Source organism: Corvus brachyrhynchos, unplaced genomic scaffold (genome assembly GCF_000691975.1).
Source record: "Corvus brachyrhynchos isolate BGI_N302 unplaced genomic scaffold, ASM69197v1 scaffold369, whole genome shotgun sequence".
NCBI lineage: Eukaryota > Metazoa > Chordata > Aves > Passeriformes > Corvidae > Corvus > Corvus brachyrhynchos.
In genome coordinates this window covers 905,266-925,235 of record NW_008246055.1, presented here as the reverse complement: position 1 = coordinate 925,235, position 19,970 = coordinate 905,266, and the positions used below count along the sequence as shown (strand labels likewise).

At 53.2% G+C, this 19,970-nt stretch overlaps 1 protein-coding gene across 2 annotated transcripts; it reads right to left on the bottom strand.

The window, feature by feature from the left end:
- Positions 1-3,496: 3,496 nt before the first annotated feature.
- Positions 3,497-18,297, bottom strand: LOC103623325. Of its 2 annotated transcripts, XM_017745690.1 has the most exons (13): positions 17,165-18,297; positions 14,357-14,573; positions 12,648-12,805; positions 12,215-12,316; positions 11,340-11,528; positions 10,389-10,948; positions 8,703-8,976; positions 7,803-8,013; positions 7,281-7,417; positions 6,160-6,273; positions 5,182-5,385; positions 4,554-4,647; positions 3,497-3,583 (listed from the first exon to the last, which is right to left on the bottom strand). In XM_017745690.1, exons 1-13 carry the CDS (start codon positions 18,033-18,035, stop codon positions 3,520-3,522), a joined length of 3,195 nt encoding a protein of 1,064 aa, XP_017601179.1. In that variant the 5' UTR covers positions 18,036-18,297; the 3' UTR covers positions 3,497-3,519. The 2 variants fall into 2 exon arrangements, with proteins under 2 accessions (XP_017601179.1, XP_017601180.1); XM_017745691.1 differs by lacking the exon at positions 11,340-11,528.
- Positions 18,298-19,970: the final 1,673 nt, after the last annotated feature.

The window sequence follows — 19,970 nt, the reverse complement described above, 5'->3', positions numbered from 1 at the left end:
CCTGCGGCGGGGTCAGGGGTCTGAGCCCCCGAGGCTGCTGGGCACCCAGCACCCTGCAGTGCCCACCGGGGATCCTACGGGCAGCCGGGCGCCCTGCTCCACTGGCAGCCAGGACACCAAGGAGGGCATCCAGATTGTCAGTGTGGCCTCGCTCTACAAGGACGGTGGGCAGCTTGGGGACGCCCTGCCTGTGGGGCTGGCCCCTGGGAATGGTAAGGCCTGGCCCTGCTGGGGTTCACTATGGCCACTCCCTGCCACTGCTGGGCTTGGGAAAGGGCCTCATTCCCCACTGGAGACGCCCCCAAGGGCCTCGTTTTGAGGTGTTTCTCTCTCTGTTCTTGCAGGTGATGACAGCTCCACAGGCACACCCCTGGCTCCGGGGACTGCTCTGGGGGGCCTGGCCACCCCCTCCCAGCCACTGCCCAGCCGAGGACAGCTGGGCACACCCCTCACCCAGAACTCAGCCCTGATGGTGAAAAAGAAGACTGTGGACAGGGCTATCCTCCTGCAGAAGAAGGTAGGATGGCAGGATGGGAGAGTCCATGTGCTCTGGCCAGGAGCTGCTGCGGTGCTGCCATCTGGCCAGCCCTGCACAACCCCCTGCTGCATCTACACCATGTGGTGGGGCAGGCTTCTGGGGGTGAAAGGCTCCCAGAGTGCCCTCCAACCTCTGCTAGCTGCACTTGCCAGCAATGCTAACCCTGGCACTTGGTGGATGTATCTGGGAAGCCCCTCTGGGTGGGGGTGGGGCCATGGGCTGCCAGGTGCTGGCAATGGAGATGCCAATTGCTGCCTGGCTTGGCCTCTAAACCGGCAGCTCACGAACCTCTTTTTAAGGCTTGGTGTCAGTACCAGCTCAGGAGGTTCTTCCAGCCACCCAAGGCTGGAAAGCAAAATCCAGGAGATGTTGTTTCTGTCCCTCCAGAGAGCAAACACAAGCTTGGCATCAGCACGGGCAGCCCCGCTGCCATTCAGCAGCAATCACCCAGGATGGATCAGCACGTGCTAACAGCACATGGTGCACCAGGGGCTGGGTGGGGCTCAGGTGCAGCTCATGGTGAGGTCTAGGAGGTCTGCAACAGGGTGATGGCTTTCTCTGAGAGCTTTTCTCTGAGCCTTGTAGCTAAGTGCAGAATAAATCTCTTGTTAAACACCATTGGATGGGCAGCTGATAATGTTTCACATTCCCTTCTCTCCTGCCTCCCACTATTCCAGGGCAAAGATGCCAGCACTCAGACTGCCCTGCCAAACCCTGCGGGTCCAGGAAATCCCAGCCTTGCTTGGGGCGGACCAGTGCCCCCCACTGCTCCCAGCTGCCCTGCCATTGCCGAGAAGCTGGATGCTGTACAGATGGAGGTGCAGAAGCTGAGCCAGGCCCTGCAGGCGGTGCTGGAGCGGCAGTGCCGCCTGGAACGCCAGCAGGAGCACCAGCAGCGGCTGCAGCAGGAGGTGCTGATGACACTGCAGCAGCTCAGCTCCACCGTGAGCCACGGTGCTGTGCCGGCCACCCAGCCCTGTGGCCCCTTCAGCAGCATGGCCGAGCCCTCACCTGCCATGCCCAACTTCAGCCAGTTTAAGATGGAGCTGATCTGAGCTCCCGCAAGGCCTGTGTGCTCCAGCAGTGCTGCGCTCATGGCACGATGGAGCTGGGACGAAGAACCATCTCTCAGAGGCTGCCCAAGGATTGCATGCAGCACCCAGCAGAGAAGGTCCCTGGTGCCTCATGTTCCCAGCCCTGCTGACTGGAAGGGACTGCCTGGCACAAGAGGCTGAGGCCTTGCTCCTCCTGTGCTGCTCATCCTGGCTGGCACTGGAGCTGGCTGGGCCCATGGACCTCAGCAGAAGGCAGTTGCCTGCAAGGAGAAGATGCAGCTAAGACAGACACAGCAGGGAGGTGGGACTCCAAGGAAACCTGAGGCTTCCTTCTCATGAAGGTCAATGCCATGATGATCCATCCTGCCCTCCCCTCCACAGAACCTTGTTCAGTAAAAATCTGTCTACACCATGGTGCAGAACCAGTGTGGGATCAGTATCTGCCTTTTCTCTACCCCCTCACCCAACCAGTGCGCAGGCTGGATCTGTCTGGGTCGCTATCACCATGCATGGAACCACAGGGTGCAGAAACCCATGAGGTGAGACCAGCACTCCACACATGAAGGATGTTGTTGGAGCCTGGCATCAGCTGCTGCACCGTTAGGGATAGAGCAGACTGTGTAGGAAACAATCTTTTACTGAGCAGATTCCACCCTCCACCCCACAAACTCAGCAGATCTGGAGTCTGGTACTGCTGCTGCCCACTGTCTGGCAAAATATGGGCAGGACCATACCAGTAAGAGTTGCTTCTGGGCAGGAGCTGATTAAGTGGGTGTTCAGCTCTCCTCTAACCCATTTTCCTGGGCAGGACAGCCTCCTGGTTGTGATCCCCAGCAGAAAGGGCTGTCCCTAGAGCAGGCTGCTGGTGGTGCAGAGCTGCTCTTGCAGAGCAGGGCATGATGCTGAGAACCCCCTTGCCTGGACCAGAGGGGCGCAGGGGAGGCTGATGTGCCCTCATGAAGCAGCCAGGATGGGGTCTGTGGCTCAGACCCAGGAAGCCGTGGCAGCTCCAGCGAGAGTGTCCCCGAAGGAACAGCCCCCCAGAGGTCTGCAGCGATCCCTCGGCCGCCGGGGTGCCTTCCCAGGGGGTGCCTGTCTCAGCAGGCTGCCAGCTCTGTAGTGATTCAGTGGGAGTGATTCCAGCTCTTGCTCTGCGAGGCAAACCCCAGGCCAGACCAGGAGGAGAGAGACGGGAGGCTCAGAGAGCAGTTCTGCATGGGGCAGCTTTATTAGCCCACACCCCACGAAGGGGAGGCCAGGGACGAGTTCTCTGATCCCACAGGGGCAGAGAGCTAGATCTTATAGGGGTACAGGGGTGGGTGTGAGAGGGGAAAAGCCAATGGGTTACAAAGGATCTGCATAGGGTCTCCAAGAGGATCAGGGGTCTGTGTCCTCTCCCACTGTAACTGCAAGGTGGCTGCCTCTTCCAGGGGGATTCTGCTGGGAGGTTGTGCAATCTCCCTATTTCAGCAGGCCTCCCTCCAGGGCAGAGGCTGGGCATACCCTACACCCTCACTGAGCAGTGTAGTCCAGAAGGACCAGAGACTGGCCTTGCCTGCTGGGAAGAAAGGTCTGATGGGGGTGGCCTTGGCTCATCACCCAGCAGTGAATCCTGAGAGGACGCAGAGCATGTCCTTCCTCTGTATTAGCCAAGCAGGCTTCTGCCTGTGCCTACGAGGAGTCCCCAGCCTGTTCTGAGGTCTTGAGTCCAAGGTAAAAATTAAGAAGGGTAAAACCCAGTTCGTGTGTTTGTACACAGACACACAGAGCTGTAGACACGTGCACAGATGTAGAGGTAGGTGTGCACCTGGTATTTGGCAGGTCTGTGCAGCAGCCCCAGTGCCTGGGGGAGCTGGACACCCCCTCTGCCCTCCTGAGACACATCCCTGGCCTCAGGGCTGTCAGACCCAGCTGTGTCCGGGATCATTAGAAGTCTGCTGCCATCTGCCTGCAGTTATTCATTTCTATGTTGGTGTAATTTTGGGGATGTCTGAAAAGCAACAGATGAAGAAAAACACAAGATCAGTTGCTCTGCTCTTTTGCACAAGGCAGCTAATCTGCACCTCAGCTTTGAAAAGAAGAGGCTGGATGACATGCACTTAGCAGGCACAGTTTCCTAATGTCTCTGTCAACATTTCAGAGAGAACAGGAGCAGAACAGCTGCTATTCCCTGGCACGTGTACATTAACTTAAAACCACCTTGGTTTCTGAAAGAGCTTCCCTAAATCTGACTTAGGCTATTTAAAAAATTATTTTTAAAAAATAATTATATATATATACTTGGTTTTCTATTCCCCAAATGTATTCTAAGAAATTCCCTCATTTCTAACTCTTGCACATCAGCCCCTTAACCAGTGCTGAAAGAAGAACAGTGAAAATTAATAAAAATAAATCACCTGGGCTGGTTAAATAACCCATCCACTGTAACATTTATTTCAGACAGACGTACAGCCTGAGTGTTCAGCTGCTGTTTGCCTCCTGACCACGTTAGGGAACACCAGGTTATTATTTAAAGTGGTGTCATGTTATAACATGGAAGGTGTTTCCCACCAAGGGAATCCTGTGTCTGTCATTTCCCTCCTGCTCCAAGGAGGAGCCCTTCCCTGTGGCCACAGCATCATCTGTTGTGTGCCACACACCTTCAGCTTTCTGCTCTCCCAGCACAGCATGTTGTCAGTACCACTGATGGCCCTTACACTGACATGCCCAGCATCATCCAGGATTTACTGCTGTTATCTCAACCTCCAGCAGAACCTGCAGTCTGCTCTGTCAGAAACAAAGGGGCTTTGCAAAAAGGAAGGGACTTTGCTGCAAAATGAGGAGCAACATATTGAAATGTCTGAAGGCAGTGTATGTGTTCACCTGAGTGAAGGAGAATGTCCCCATGCAGCAGGTAGAGAGGAGGCCCTGGGGAAGGACAGGGTAGGGGATGCACAGCAGATTCAAGGATGGTTTCTCACCTTTTGATGAAATAAAAAGCCAGGCCAACCAACAATAACAGGAGCAGGAGAGATCCCATGACAAACAGGGCAATTTCCCAGCCCTGGAAGGAAGCTGAGGGAACAAAGGCAGAGAAGAGGCATTACAGCCATGACCTTTCCCAGCACAGGGGGCTGCTAGGAGGTCACAGAATCAGAGTCACAGAATGGGTTGGATTGGGCCATGTTGGGTTGGGTTGAGTTGGAAGGAACCTTTAAAGGCCATCTAGTCCAACCCCCTGCCATGGGCAGGGACACCTTCCACTATCCCACATTGCTCCAAGCCCTGTCCAACCTGGCCTGGAACACTTTCAGGATGGGGCAGCCACAGCTTCTCTGGGCAACAACAGGTTGGGCTGTCCCAGCCTTCCACTCTTTTTCCCTGCTGCCCACCCTGTGACACCCCAGCTCTGGACAGTTCCAGCCTGGGTGCCAGTAGCTGCTCCCAGCAATTGGGCCTCGGGGCTTCCTGGCTGTGTGAGCAGCTCTGAATGCAAGGGGCTCCCCACTGAAGCCCAGTGGCTTGCCCACATCTCCTCTCGTGGAGACGTGGTCTGACCATGGCCCCAGCCCTGTTCACTGTGCTGGTAGCAGAGTCCCTCCTACTTACCACCATTGTGTGATACCAATGGCACATTTTTGGGGGCGACACACTCAGGACTGGTTTTCAGAACTCTCCCATCCACGGAGAAGGGATGGGGGTTGGCCAGGAATCCCTGGAGCCACGTTTTGATGGACTGCTCCTGCTCTGGCTGCTGAGCCCACACCTGGCCCCAGACCTTCACCAGTGAGCCCACACATGTCAGGTTAAGCTCTGCCAAGAAACAACAGTGCATTTTGGGTGGTCAGAAACCCTCTGGTGTCAGGGATCACATTGCTCCCATGACTTTGTGCCCTCCTGCTCCCATGCTCTTCACCTTTCTCTCCCCACTGCTCTGAAATCATGCTGCCATGCTGCATCACAGGTCACCTGAGCACATGCTCAACCTTTCTTTTCGTGACAAAAGGGACTTGAGGTTGTTATCCCACCCAATAGAATACTTTTTTACTACACTTTATACCTCTACCCACTGGTCAGAATTGACTGAAATTGTTCCACGAGTCAAAAGGGCATTTGGGTGAGGGAGACAGAGCACAGCAGCAAAGTCTTCTCTTCCTTACAAAACCAGCCAAAACCCAGGAGACATTTCTTCCCATCCCTCAAAAGCTCTAGTCCCTAAGGCTTCCAGAAGTGACTATTTGGTCTGGATACTTTGAATAAATATAAGAGTTAGGAACCAGAGTACTCTGGACTGCACAGGGCTGTTTGCTTAGTGGGTTTAGGTTTGTCTGGCAGACACCAGAAGGATCAGCAGAGACTGTCATTCCTCATGGGCCCTCCAGCTTGGCCTCACGAACAGACCAGGTCAGGTTCTCTCCTGCTCCCCTTGCTGAAATCCCAGTGCCTGCCACTGTTCCTCAAGGTCCCCTCACTCCAGTGCCAGCCTGCAGGGTGGGCTGGAGCAGGGCCTGTCCTGATAAGGCAGCTGTGGATGAGCATTACAGGGAGGAGGGCACTTGAACTGGGCACGAGGAGCCAGGTACCAACCTTGCAGGTAGAGGTCGGAGACACTGCAGGAGCACTCCTCCTCCAAAGAGTTCACCAAGACCCTTCCCAAGCTTTCCAGCATCCTCCTGTGGTGCAGGGTCCACATGGAACAGTCTAGGGGAAGAGGAGATGTGGTTTTTCTGGGTGCAGTTCAGGACTGTTAGTAAGCTCCTGGCTGTGTGCCCCTTCCAAAAGACTTGGCTTCATCCCACCCTCCTCTGCCTCCCACTCTCCTTTGCCTTCTCCTGCCAGGTGAGTCTTTACTTCTGGCCTTCTACCACTGTACAGCAGTTTGGCTCCTTTGGCAGCCTCCTAGGGCTGTGGGGAAGGGCATGTCCCACATCACACCACAAGGGCCAGTACAGAGCAGGCTCTCATGCTGGGAGAGGAGCGAGGGGCCCACTCTTGCCCCTATCAGGAGGATGGAAGACGAATCTCCATTTTGCCAGATCTTGGCTCCCCCAAGCCAATCCAAGTGTGGCCTTTGCAGAGGCTGGGGACACCCCTGTGCATTTCCTTGCTGACTCTGGGTCAGGACTGAGACACAGGAATTTGTTGCCACAGATGAGCTGAGATGGGAGGGTTTGCTGGCAGTTTCCCTGACTGTGTCCCTGCCACCGTGAGAGACTGGAGCAGAGGGTTTCTGCCATTGCTGCAAATCTAACCCTGCAGAAAGAAATCCTGATCAGGGCTCAGCCCGGCCTGAGCAGAGACAAATGAAATATGTGGCCACCTTCATATCATAGAATCATCACAGAATGGTTTGGCTTGGAAGGGACTTTAAAGCTCATCTCATCCCACCCACTGGCATGGGCAGGGACACCTTCCACTAGACCAGGTTCATCCAAGCCCTGTCCAACCAACCTGGCCTTGGACACTTCCAGGGACAGGGCAGCCACAGCTGCTCTGGGGACCCTGTCCCAAGCCCATACAAGCCCATGCTGAAGCTGTAGGTGCAGGTGTTCCCTTGGGACGGCAGCACCACATCCACACATGGGTGTGTGTACCAGTTCTCTCTGGCACCTTTCACAGCAGCCCCTCTCCCATGCCATGGAAAGCTGAGGTCAGCCCCTGTCCCAGCCCTCCCACCCCAGCCTGGTGGGACACCCCACTCCACTCACTGGGTGTGAGGAAGCAGAGGTGGAGATCCGTGGCGAAGGCGTGCTGGGGACAGCTGTTCCGCACTCCGGGAGAGGGCTCTGAGAGGGCAAACTGCAGTCCTGTGCTGGCATTGCCACAGCGGCTCAGGGACATGGGCCTGTCCCCAGAAGAGTCAAGATTCACCAACATGTCACACACCTTTCTTCCAACCTCCAAATCCCACCCTGGGCCCCAGTTCCTGGCGCTGCTGTGGATGATGGAGACTTGGCTGGAGCTGAAGTCAGCTTTCACAGAGCCATCCTAGAGATGGGTCCAGCCTACCCCTCCAGCTGGAGAATATGTGAGCTTGGCCAGAGCAAACCTATTTGCTCTGACTGGCTTCTGCAGGAGTAAGATTGCTGCCTCATTACAGGCAGACTCCCACACCTAAGAGTTTGTCCTCCAGGATAGAGTTTTCCAAGCTACACAATACCTGCCCCTGCATTTCATTAACCTATTGCTCCCTCTTCACACCAGGAACTTTCCTAGAGAAGTAACCTCACCTGTCACCCTTGCAGGGCACAGTGTAAGCTGGCCCAAGGAAGCCCAGGTGTCCTCCAGCTATGCCAGGCTCACATGTGTAAACCAAGGCATCCACCAAGTTCTCTGGCATTGCCTTCCTGCCAACAGGAATCCCATTGGTGCTGTACAAAGCAATAGTGCTGGAGCCCTCACTAGGAGCAGAGATGTTCTTGAAGGTCAGGTTTGTCCCATCTGGAAATGCCAGGGAAATAGATGAGATGAACATCTAGATTAGGCTGAACTTTGAGCCTGACTGGACAAGCTGGCAACGAGGAGAACTCCAAGAACAGAAACGAGAAACAAAGTAATGGTTGTGACCGAGGCCAAATAAAGCTGCAAGGAAGCTGCTTGCTGTGAACACGTTTCCAAAAAGATCAAGGTTCCTCTGAGATGCAGTCCTCTTCATGCAGCCCAGACAGAAATGAAGGTGAACATGAGTAAGAATGTGCCAAGGTGAATACGATAAAGGAATGTGCTGACAAAGCACCAGCTGAGGACCAGGAGGAGGCAGCACCACTGCAGGGTTCAGTGAGCATCAGTGAGTATGATGTGAGGGAACAACCCACAGCCCTAGTGGGACCTGCTTCTCCTGAAATCCCCTTGTCTTGGTACCAGCAGGAGGAACTCTTGGTCCTCCCACTCTCCTGCATGGAGAGCTTGGCAGAGGCACAGGGGAGGATTTATCACCTTCTCAGCTGGAGTATGACAGAACAGCCCAGGCAGAACAAATAGAGAAAAAGCAGGAACAAAGGACAGGAAAGGCAAGGCAGAATTGTTCTCCATGTTGTGCACCCTCCTCCATCTGTTTCCTCAAAGCTGCTCAAGCCCTTGCCCGTGTGTTTGAAGACAGACCCATACCAGGTCCATTCCATCAGACTTACCGTGCCCATGTTCTCCATCCAGCACAAACACCAACAGCCCTGTGGCTCCAACAGTGCCCTGTAAAGGGATGCTGGCTTGTGCCTTCCCCTCCTTCCCTGAGAAGAAGACCAAGCTGAGACCTCCGAGGCTGGTGCCAGGCTTCCCCTCCAGCTCCACGAAGCGGATGTGGGCAGCGCCGCTGGCCAGGCACAGCTCACTGATGCGGATGACAGGGCCGCCCGGCACCATGGAGCTGCTGCAGAAGTTCTCCCCCAGAGGTGTCACCATGGTCACCTGTGGGGAGACACAAAAGCTGTTGCCACCACTGACACTCCTGTTTTATTCAGGTGGAGACACAGCTGCTCACAGCATTACCTCTTGTTCACCTGAACACCTGAGGCTCTCTGGTGAGACAAGAGGGTATAATCAAAATCACAAAATGGTTTGGGTTGGAAGGGATCTTAAAGCCCATCTCGTCCCACGTGGGCAAGGACACCTTCCACTATCCCAGGTTGCTCCAAGCCCCGTCCAACCTGGCCTTGGACACTGCCAGGGCTGGGGCAGCCACAGTTGCTCTGGGCACCCTGTGCCAGGGCCTCACCACTCTCACAAGGAAGAATTTCTTCCTAATACCCAACCTAAATCTGCCCTCCTTCATCTTAAGGCCATCCCCCCTTGTCCTGTCACTCCAAAACCTTGCCCAAAGTCCCTCTCCAGTTTTCTTGGAGCCCTTTAGACACTGGAAGGGACCCTAAGGTCTCCCCAGAACCTTCTCTTCTCCAGGCTGAACAACCTCAACTCTCTCAGCCTGGCTTCATAGGAGAGGGGCTCCATCCCTCAGAGGATGTCTGTGGAGATCTCATCTGGACTTGTTCCAACAGTTCCATGTCTTTATTTTGCTGGGGGCAATACAGGACATGGTGATTCTGTCTCACACCAACTGCTCCTCACTTACTATCAGCTCAAGGATTGTCCTGACTGTGGGGTCCCATCACCACACATCCCCATCACCTTTGTCCCATCCTCAGGACTAGGAACACCTCTCTTTCTCTACTGTTGGAAGCACTTCCACACTTGTGTCTACAGTCTGTGGCATCACATCCTTGGGCCCATTACCACTACCAATGCATCTCACTCCTCTTCTACATCTGGAACAGTTTTATTGCCTTAGTTTTGGACATCTCTCTGGCATCAGCAGCAGAGCAGCAAAGCCCTCCCTTACCCAGCTTTGTGTAGGACAAGCAGGCACACTCCACTATACTCCTTCAGGCCACTGTCTAAAACTAGATATTTTGAAATAAAAAGAAGCAGCTCAGACGAATTAACACAAATCAATCATACCAGTGCTCAAGGCACATCCTTCACACATCAGCCCTGCAGCAAGCTGGGTTTTAGGGACCTGATATGCTATTACACACACACTGGCGGTGGCACTAAAGAGAAGGTGACTCCACACCTGGCTCAGGGTAACCTGAGAGTCCAGGATGCTGCCCAAAAGGGAGCTGGTACCCGACCAACAGGCATGTGAACAGGGCAGGGAGGTGAGGGTGGGCTGGTGGGAGCATCAGCAGATGGCAGGAGGTCGATGTGGCACACCAGAAAACACTGTTCTCCTGAATAAAGGACACACTAAAACATGATCACTGTGGAAGGAGAACAGACATTTGCCCTCCTGGTGACTGGAGGGAGAAAGGACATCTTCCCACCTGGAAGCTGCTCTGGAGTTTTGTGATCAGGCTGTGGCAGCGGCTCAGAGACTCATCCTGGGTGCTGTGAGAGTCGTTCTCGTAGAGGATGCTCTGCCCTGGCAGCAGCACTCTGAGCAGCTGCTCTGCCTTCTCTGGCACTCGGGATGAGTACACCACGGCATCCAGCAGCCCCCGCGCCGTCACGGCCATGCCCTCTGCGTACAGCGCCGTGCTGCTGTGGTAGAGAGCCACAGCATCTGCCCCATTCTGAATGGTGTTGGGGGGCAGTCTGATCATGGGTGCTGGGCTCATGCTGCTGCTCCCCACCAAGAAGTAACCCAGATTATCTGTGTGGTGTCCAGACAGATCCAGCACCCGGTAGGCCCGGCTGTTTTTCCCATTGTAGAGGACCAGCCAGTATCCCTGGAGGTTGAAGCGTGTCTGTCCAGTGTAGAAAAGTTCAATGTACTCTGCATCCTCTCTTCCCCCGGGGTTGTCTGCGTTCACCTCATTGATGAGTAGCTTGGCCACTTGCACAGAAGGCACTGGAGTCCCTTCGGGTATCTCTGATGGGACCCCTGGAAAGCAAAAATGTCCCAAATATGGGCCTAAGCACTGAGCTCCAAGGAAACAACACAATGTTGCATGGTATTTTGCTGGAATAAGACAAAATTTAGCAGAAGACTGAGGATGTTGGTTCACACTTTTATCATCCATGTCCTTTATAGCCCTTAGAAGAGGAGTCCAGGCAACACACTGGTTAACACCAGCTGTAACAACAGAGCTTGCTGTTAGTCCAGCCATTGAGCAATATGGGCTCTAGTAGCAGGACGTGATGGAATTGGAAGAGATTTTTGCCAGGTTGGGGAAAGGGAAGGAAGGATATTTCCCTCTTCTAGGAGAGCCAGATCCACATGTCCACCCTCAAACACACAGTATCCCCCATCCTGCAAAAATGATCACCAGTACCTGGAGGCACATTCATATCCCTGAGGCAGGACCTTCCTGTTGTGATGTTCCTTCCACCAAAGCTCACAACTCTGGGTGTCTCCAGGAAGGTACTGAAGGCCAGCAGAATGCTGCTCAGCTGCTCCTCTGACCTGGCAGTCAGCAGAGCGGTGAACACAAGCCCCAGGTCCTGGCAGGCTGCTTTTGGCTCTGCAGAGGCAAGCAGAGAACTGCCTCAGTTTCCCCAAGCCACCAAAGACCCACTTTCTCCTGGGAGAGACCCAGAGCTCACCAGCTCATCTCTACCAGAACTGTCCTCATGGTCAGACTGACTTGGGGCAGCTCATCCCATCAACACAGCACTGGGAGTTCTGCCTGTGCCAAGGGGCACCCTGGGACCAAGCCTGTGTCCAGCTCTGGGATCATCAGCACAGGAAGGACATGGATCTGCTGGAGCAAGTCTAGAGGAGGCCACGAAGATGACTTAGAATCACAGAACCATGGAATGGTTTGGGTTGGAAAGGACCTTAAAGACCATATAGTTCCAATCCTCGTGCCATGGGCAGGATCATATGGATCAGAAAGACAAGCAGACAACAAATTCCCAGTGGAGATGTCAGTCCTACTGCCACCTCTGTGGCTGCCAATGCCCCAGGCCAGAGCAGCTGGTGGTCTGTGTGCTGAGGGAGCTGGGGATGAGATGCTCTGCAGAATGTGGAGGAACAGCACCATGCTCTGCCCAACCCTGGACATCTCTGTCATCAGCACCAAGATCAAATTAGCTGGATCCAAGCTAGGAGGACACAATGTGAGAGGGAACACTGGGCTGAAGATCAGGACCAGGTGGGCATTATCCACTGGAGGTCCCTAGACTGCTCTGCTCCTGCCCAGCTCACCTCTGAAGTAGGCAGCAGAGACTCCAACACTGCTGGATGCATCGAGGGCCTGGACTAGAGTCAGGAGAATCTCTTCCTGCTTCAGGAGCCACTCCTGGCAATCTAGGAAACAAAGAGCCCACTGTTACCTGGCCAGTGCCACCTTGGTCAAGGGATACAGCTCATCTGGGATGGGTGCAGCTCCACTCCTGCTTATCATCCAGAGGACCCCAAAAGCTTCTCTTCACCCAGTCAGTTGGAGGTGGGAGGGGAGACTGAGGAAGCTCAGCTTGGCATGGGCTGCCATGAAATTTTTGCAGGCAACTGTCAGGTGTCCTGGTTTTGCTTCCTTTGGGGTTAGTTCACACAACCCAGCAGGACTCTGGGTGGTCACCCTGGCTTTGTGCACATGCTCTGGCCCTCAGGAGGTCCTGCAATAGCAACCAATGCCCACCTGCTACATGGAGGCAGAAGGAGAGAGCCTGGCTGAAGTGTTTGTTGGGGCAGTCATTGAACGTGCCAGGGGTGGGCCTGCTGAAGATGAAGGATGTGGAGTCCCGGGTCACAGAGCAGCAGCTGCACTGGCTCATAGACACATTTCCTGGCTGATGTCTGCAAGAGACAAACAGGTAGATGACAGAAAACATGACCTGCCAGCTGGAGACATGAGTGCTCTTCACCCACCAGTCACACATGCCTCCACCAGAGAGTGAAACTGTGTTTGAAGTCTTCTCCTTTCACAGGGTTTGGAGATACATCCCATCCTCACCAGTACCTCCTTGTCTCACAGAAAAAACCCCAACAGTTCAATAAAAACCTGAGAGAGAGAGCATGAGCTTCATACAACCCTTTCTCTTCTAGCACGGGCTGCATTTTTACTGGTCTGAAGACAGGTAAGGTGGTGCAGACACACTTGTGCTCAGCCTGGCACTACGGGGAAGAGCAGTGCGTGCTGCTGGAAAAGCTGAAAAGGCAGCACCTGCGAATGAAATGCTTGAGCAAGAGCCCTCAACTCAAAGGCAAAGATGATGGTCAGAGGCTGGACTAGGTGACCTTTAAAAGTCCCACCCAACCCCAACTCTTCTGTGATTCTGTGAAGTCCCACGGTGAGGAGCTGCACAGAGCAGAGCTGCTCAGAGCTCCCTGGGGAAGGAAACCACCTCCCCTGGGACCAGGGCCAATCAAGTCTCAGATGTGGGAGCAAGTGGGAGAAAGGAAGGAATAGGAATGTGCTGTGAATGAGTGGTGACCCTGATGTGGCTGTGGGCTACACCCTCTCCTGATGTGGTTGATCACACTTTAGTCTCAAATCGTGTTTTCACAGGCCCATCCAGAAAGGGTGAATCTCCTCCAGCCACTGAGCCAGGACCTTGGTATGGACAGTTACACCCAGAGGTCAGGTCTGATGCTTGGCCATGCAAACGACAGGCAAGAGTGTGCCCAGATGGTTTTTTGCTTACTGCCTGTCTCTAACACTCCTCACGCCATCTTCAGGCACTTGGCCCCTCGCTGCCTCTGCTCCTTCACCGCTCCACTGCCCTCTGCCCACTGTGTCCTCTTCCTCCCATTACTAGAACATGCCTAAAATGAGAAGGGAACTGTTCTCACATCTCACAAAAGTCTGAGGATTCTAACATTTCCCCTAACCCACAAAGACAAAAACGAACCTAAAACTAAAAAAGAAAGTGAGTGAACCCAGAATGAACAGTAATCCTGCTTCCAGTCCTTGGTCTGGATGAAACAGGGATTTCCTCTTGGGTCAGGCAAGCAATGCTAAAGTCCCTTTATCACCCTCATTTTTCATCCTGATGCTAAGAAAAACCTTTTCTAATTGAAAGCAGTACTGGAGAATTTATTAAATTGGCCATTACACTTTCATAAACAATAAAATATTAATGTTACAACCAGCAATCATCTGATCAGGAAATTCCTCCTCAAGTGCTTCTTTCTGCAGCTGCACCAGGACCCATGTGGAGAGGGGAATATCTACAGCCTTAGGTGAGGCTGGGACTCAATATTGCCACGAGGAGACCCTGATCTGGAGGTGGCACTTGTTCTCCCAGTCCTATCAGGGTTTGGGGCACAAGGATGCAGTGAGCCCACCCGGCAGGAGCAACTCTAGTGTCCAACTGTCCTCCCAGCCCTGCCCAGCAAGCCTCTCACCGCTTTCCCAGGAAGGCAGGTCTGCCAGGGGTCAGGGTCTGCAGCAGCTCCGGGTCCGGTTCCTCACTGCTCGTGTACACAAAGGCATCCAGCAGGCCGGTCTCCAGCAGCGTTTTCCCTGGGACAAAACTGCTGCTGTGGCCTCTGTAGAGGGCAATGGCATTTGAGCCAGCTCTGAGGACAGGACGGGTGGTGTTCTCTGGGAACGGAAGGTCCACTGCACACCGAGGGAAGGAACAACGAGGGCATGTAAGCAACATCTGGGCAATACTCACCAACATCTCAATACTCATCATCTGGAGAGCAGCACACAAGGACTCAGAAGGTGGCTGGGATTGTCTGGTTAGTACAAATTTGGCATCTGCTGCCCCATCTTTCTGCTCACAAACACTTCTCATGTTCACTCAGCCTGAATTTCCCCATTCATGGCCAGTTCCACGATGTGGAGGAGGCTGGAGGGGGAAATCTGAGCAGAGTTCATCCTGATGTTCTGGTTCTGTGAGCAGAGCGCTGATCCACGTGTGAACAGGCATCCTAGGAAGCCAGCACTGATGGGGCCTTGTCTACAGTAACATTAATTTTTAATTCTAAAAGAGATCTGCACACTCGACTAACCTTTCAGGTAGCAGTTAGTACACAACAGTATTTAAGAATTTACATTTTACTCTAGCATTTAACAGTCCGTGGTTTGTAAAAACACAAACTACACACACATACAGCCAAGGCCCAGGACACCAGCACACAGAATTAAGGCGGAGGTTTGGTGGAGTTTTGCAATTTTACGAGCTTCCTAATTTCTTTCCTTCTATTTACTGTTCCCTTCACAATCTGTTTCTCCAGGAGGAACTGCTGAGGGCATTCAGAAACAGGCTTCTGGTATTTCAGTACTTCTGGCTCTATAAATGGCTCCAGGGAACAAACATTAAAGAAGGAATTGCAGGAAAGGCAGAAGGGTAAGGAGAAGTGGTTACTCTTTGAGAAGTGCCTACAGACACTTGCATACCAAGGGACAGCCCTGTGCCTCAGTCCTGATGTACCCCTGCCTAGGGAAGCTGTGGCTGCCCCATCCCTGGAAGTGTCCAAGGCCAGGTTGGAAGGTGTTCCTATAGCAGAGGGATGGGACAAGATGAGCTTTAAGGTCCCTCCCAACCCAAACCGTTCAGGGATTCAGTCGAAAGTTTCCACACTGGCATCTGTCAAGGGAGGACTTTTACTCCAGTGCTCTCACAGCTTTAAGTTCTCTCAGTACGAGGCAGACAAGCTGTTCAAAGACAGGACTAGAAGCTGGGGCCTTTTTACGAGTTTCTGTCCCAAATCTGAAGTGATCAAATTAAATCACCTTCTCACAGAGTGCTCAGCATGGAGTCACTATAAAAATGCCTTTTAAAATCATTAAAATACAATCACACAGTGTCATTGGGTGGAATGAAGAAAAACCTTCCCCAAACTGCTTGAGACATCTTAACAAAGCCTCATCAGAAAAAAAGTCAAAGCCTATCCGCAGTCACCTCCTTGACTAGTATGAGTCTTGAGGAGAGTTAAACACAATCCTTACAAATTTCCTTGTTAGTCTGAAAACTGGTTGTGTTTTCACATTGCTTTCCTTGACCCCCTTGGTTGTTTACTGCTCACAGCTCAACTGAGAGGGAAAATTACAGTGCCTTTCCTGGGGAAAAAACAGAGTCGAAGTGGACAATCAGCTCTTTTACATGTGGTGGAATAATATTTGGTGCCGTTTGAATTGTAAGGAGTTCAACTGTTTAAAAAAGTTTTAGTTGTCGAAGTACTTTAATGGGAACCAGCTTTGTACAGGATGACTGTACTCCCAGAAATCATGAGTCAGTGAGTTACACAAGACATCTGCAGAGTCAGCATCCTCAGCACCTTCTTTTGAGGTGCCCAAAATAATGAAATATTTCTTCCTTCTCTGGTGGCCTGGAAGAAATTGAGAGCACTGGGAGGAAGTTCAGAGGGCAGCTACACACAGCTGGCACACGGGTGACCTGTGCTTGCAGCTGGTGCCATGGAAGCAAAGCCCTTGTGGTTTTTCTAGGAGAGTGTGTATATTTGCTGTGGGTGACCACCATGTTCCACACAGAGAAGGGGGACACTTCCAGGAGATGTAACACAACCAGGGGTGGTGGCAGGGTGGCTGCAGGGCTGGGAGCAGAACTGTGTCTTCCCAAGAAGCAAAGAAAACATGGGCTTGGGACCTCCATCAGGTCCCTAACCTGGGGCTCTGCAGGTCTACCACTGCCACACCACCTCCTCTTGTTTGCCCTGAAAGTGCCTCCTTTTGCTGCCCCTTAGCTCTTGCACCAGGAGGAAGGGTAAGCAATCAAGCCCTGTTCTCTTCCTTAGGGCTGCTCACATCTCTGAAACCTCTGCCAGGGCACTCCTCAGCTTTCCCTTTTCTAAGTTATTTCTTCTGGGGAAGCATTTCCACAGCACTTCCCATCCTAGCTGACCTGACTGAATGCCTCCAATACATCCTTTTGAGACTGATGTATTGAACCACACAAGGCACAGTTAAACATCCAAGCAAACCATGAATTTGTACAGAGGCATAAAAGATGTCCTCTGCTCTTTCCTCTTCTCCTAATAATTTCTGATATTCACTTTGCTTTATATAATTACTTTTTCAATAATTTCAATAATTTGCTTTTTTATTTTTCACTGAGTTCCGAGTCACATTTTCACGGCTCTCTCAGAACGCCAAGCAACAATAAACTCAACAGCATCCCCCAGCCCCGAGCCTGGCTGATCGCTCCTCCAGCCCTGAGCTCGTCACCCACACACGGTCCTTACCTGGGGCTCTGCTCTGTGCTGGGCCGATCAGGAGGAGCCCGTCTGGGGAGGTTTGGCCACAGACATCCATAGTGAAATACATGTCTTTGGTCTGACCATCAATCAGTACCAGGACAATGTCCCTCAGCACGGTGGAGTGGGGACCCTGGAGCTCTATGAACTCAAACTCGCCAGAAGGAGCAGCAGGAAGGACCTCACTGATCAGGACAGCAGATGAGTTCAGCTCAGGAGTCAGGATGCAGTGGTTCTCCCTGCCTGGCGTGGGCACCGCCACTTGGAAGATCCACTGAGAATCTGCCCCACGGCACCTCTCTATTGACTCATCCACAGCCCTGAAGGTGGGGTCCTCCAGGAAAGCCTCTCTGCCAGGGGTCAGCACCCTGACCAGAGTGTCTGCTCTGTCTGTCTTCTTAGTCTTATGGACCAGGGCATCTACCAGTCCATAGCTCGTGACGCTCATGCCCTCTTTGTAGTTCCCTTTTCCGTAGTAGAGAGCAATGGCATCAGGGCCGTTCTGGATGGTGTTCCTAGGGATCACCAGGGCAGGGTTCAGGGAAGAGGAGCCAATGAGAAAGAGCCCTTGGCTGTTGGTGACTTTGCCCTGGAGGTTCAGCACCTTGTACGCTCGGTTCCCGTTGCCGTTGTACAAGACCAGGTAGTAGCCATCCAGGCGGGCTGTTTGCCCACTGGTGTGATAGAGCTCCACAAACTCAGCAGTGTCCACTCCTGGGCTGTCAGCATTGACTTCGTTGATCAGGAGGGTGTGCTCGGTTTCCTGGTCCCTGGCAGGTTTTATAAGATTTTGAGCAGCACCCTTGGGAAAGCAGAGGTACACAAGTACCATGAATCCAATGTGCCAGGTATCTCCCATGGTGAAAGCTGGGATTTTTGTTACAGTTCAAGTCTAGAGAGAGAGCCTGTCCTCCTCTCAGCCACAAACAGGGCACAGGAGGAAGCTACCACAGGCTGTGCAGGACAGGAATGTGCAGCCTCTGACCTGGGTGCTCACTGGCAGAGGCACTGGCAGAGGCAGGCACCCTTCTTCATGGAGTTCAGGTTTGCCAAACAAAACATCAATCCCACACAAATCTGAAGGGTATGGCTTGAACAAGAGATTTCCAGCTCAGGTCCTTTAAATCTGGGGGGAGGATGTGGGAAGAAAGAAGAATTGTGTTAGGAAACATAGAAACACACCAGTGACATTTAACAGCCTTAAAGCCCCATAATTTCCCCTCCGTGTTTCTTCAGAGGTTTGTGCAATGGGGCAAACCCAGAAGTCTGCAGTGTTCAGCATCCTGAGACTTGGGTGAACAATGGAAATTTCAGGTGTCAGTGTTAACAGTTATTTCCCTGAGTCCAATTTATTCCATGGAAATTAACACAAAATGGCACAAAGATGATAGTAACCATCTTCTTCATCAAGGTTCCAACAGGGAAAGAGAGTACAGGTGGATTCCTCTCCCACACATGGCAGAGCAGGTCCACTGACCCCCACACCAACCAACCCAGCTGCAGCTCCTGCAGATGCAGAGGCTGTAGAATATGCAGTAGGGATGAACCAGCAATTTAAGATGTTTGGGAAAATAGTGAGATTTGTTTTCCCATTTCCAGAGCTTTTCCCCCAAACATCCATATCATCACCTGCTGAGTTTTGGTGACCTTCCTGGAGCCCTTGGCCAGTAGAGATCAAACGTGGGGAGGGTTCCAGCCCATGCAATGGTACCAGCACAGTAAGGACCTGCTGCCTTCCTGTGCTCCAGGGCCACATCCATGTGAGCAGGACAGATCATGAATGCACCCAACCCTCCAGCTGCTTAAAATCAGGGCTGCTGACCACAGCAGCCCCAAGGCGTGGACGCTTGTGATCTTTTCTAGGTGAGTGCCAACTGCAGTGGGACACAGCATCACATCCTTCAGCTGTGGCTGCAAACGCCCAGGCTGGTGAGCGAGCCTGTGGCCCCATTGCCACGGCCACCTGAGCTGATGCCAGGGCTGGTGTTTGCTCACCGACGTGAGGAATCAGCAGTAACTCCAGAGAATGAAGCTGACAGCAATTCCACAAAGAGCAGGCCCTGACGGAGAGGGGCCCCCCGTGCCTTGGAGGGCCCCACAGCCCCGTGCGCGGCCGCTCTCAGACCACAGAGGGTGGGGAAGCCCCCCCACCACCACCACACACCTTCTGCCTCCCCACCACACACCTTCTGCCTCCCCTACGGACCCAGCCCAGCGCTGTTCTCCCTTCCAGGCGCAGTTCATGCCCAAAATCACCATCAACGTCCCCCTCTGGCAGGCTCTTGCTCCTGCCCAGTCTTCAAAGGAAAAGGAACTGGACCAGATTGTCTCCCCAAATCCACACCCACGAGGTGCCAAATTTCCACCACCTCTCGCTATTTCAGGTAAAGGTAGGAGGAAAAGAGGAGGAACACACAGGTTGTGCTCCTGTCCAGGGGCGGGCGTGGGACAGAAGAAAACCCACCAGGAATGGGAGAAACAGCAGGATAAAAAATACACAAATCCCCCACAGCTGGGCAAGCTGGAAGGGCAGGGGCGGGACTCTCGAGAGGAGGGGGCAGGGGGCTCCGTTCCGAAAGCGAGTTCACTCGTCCCCGTGTCCCAGGAGATCCCGCTCTGGCTTTTCCCAGCTCTTTTCCCGAGGGGGGGTGGGTGGATGGACGGACGAATGGATGCGCTCCCAGAAAGCCAACTGCATCCTGGCTGCGTCCCCGGCTGCGTGGGCAGCCTCTGCTCCACTCCGGTGAATTCCCACTTGCAGAGCTGCTTCTGGAGTCCCAACAGCAGAGGGACG

Coding starts and splice junctions, on each gene's coding strand:
- LOC103623325 (XM_017745690.1), bottom strand. CDS start 18,035: ATGGGAGATACCTGGCACATTGGATTCATGGTACTTGTGTACCTCTGC. Junction 10,949..11,339: donor GGATATGAATGTGCCTCCAG/GTACTGGTGATC, acceptor TTTGCTTTCCAG/GGGTCCCATCAGAGATACCC. Junction 6,274..7,280: donor CCTCTGCTTCCTCACACCCA/GTGAGTGGAGTG, acceptor CTCTTCCCCTAG/ACTGTTCCATGTGGACCCTG.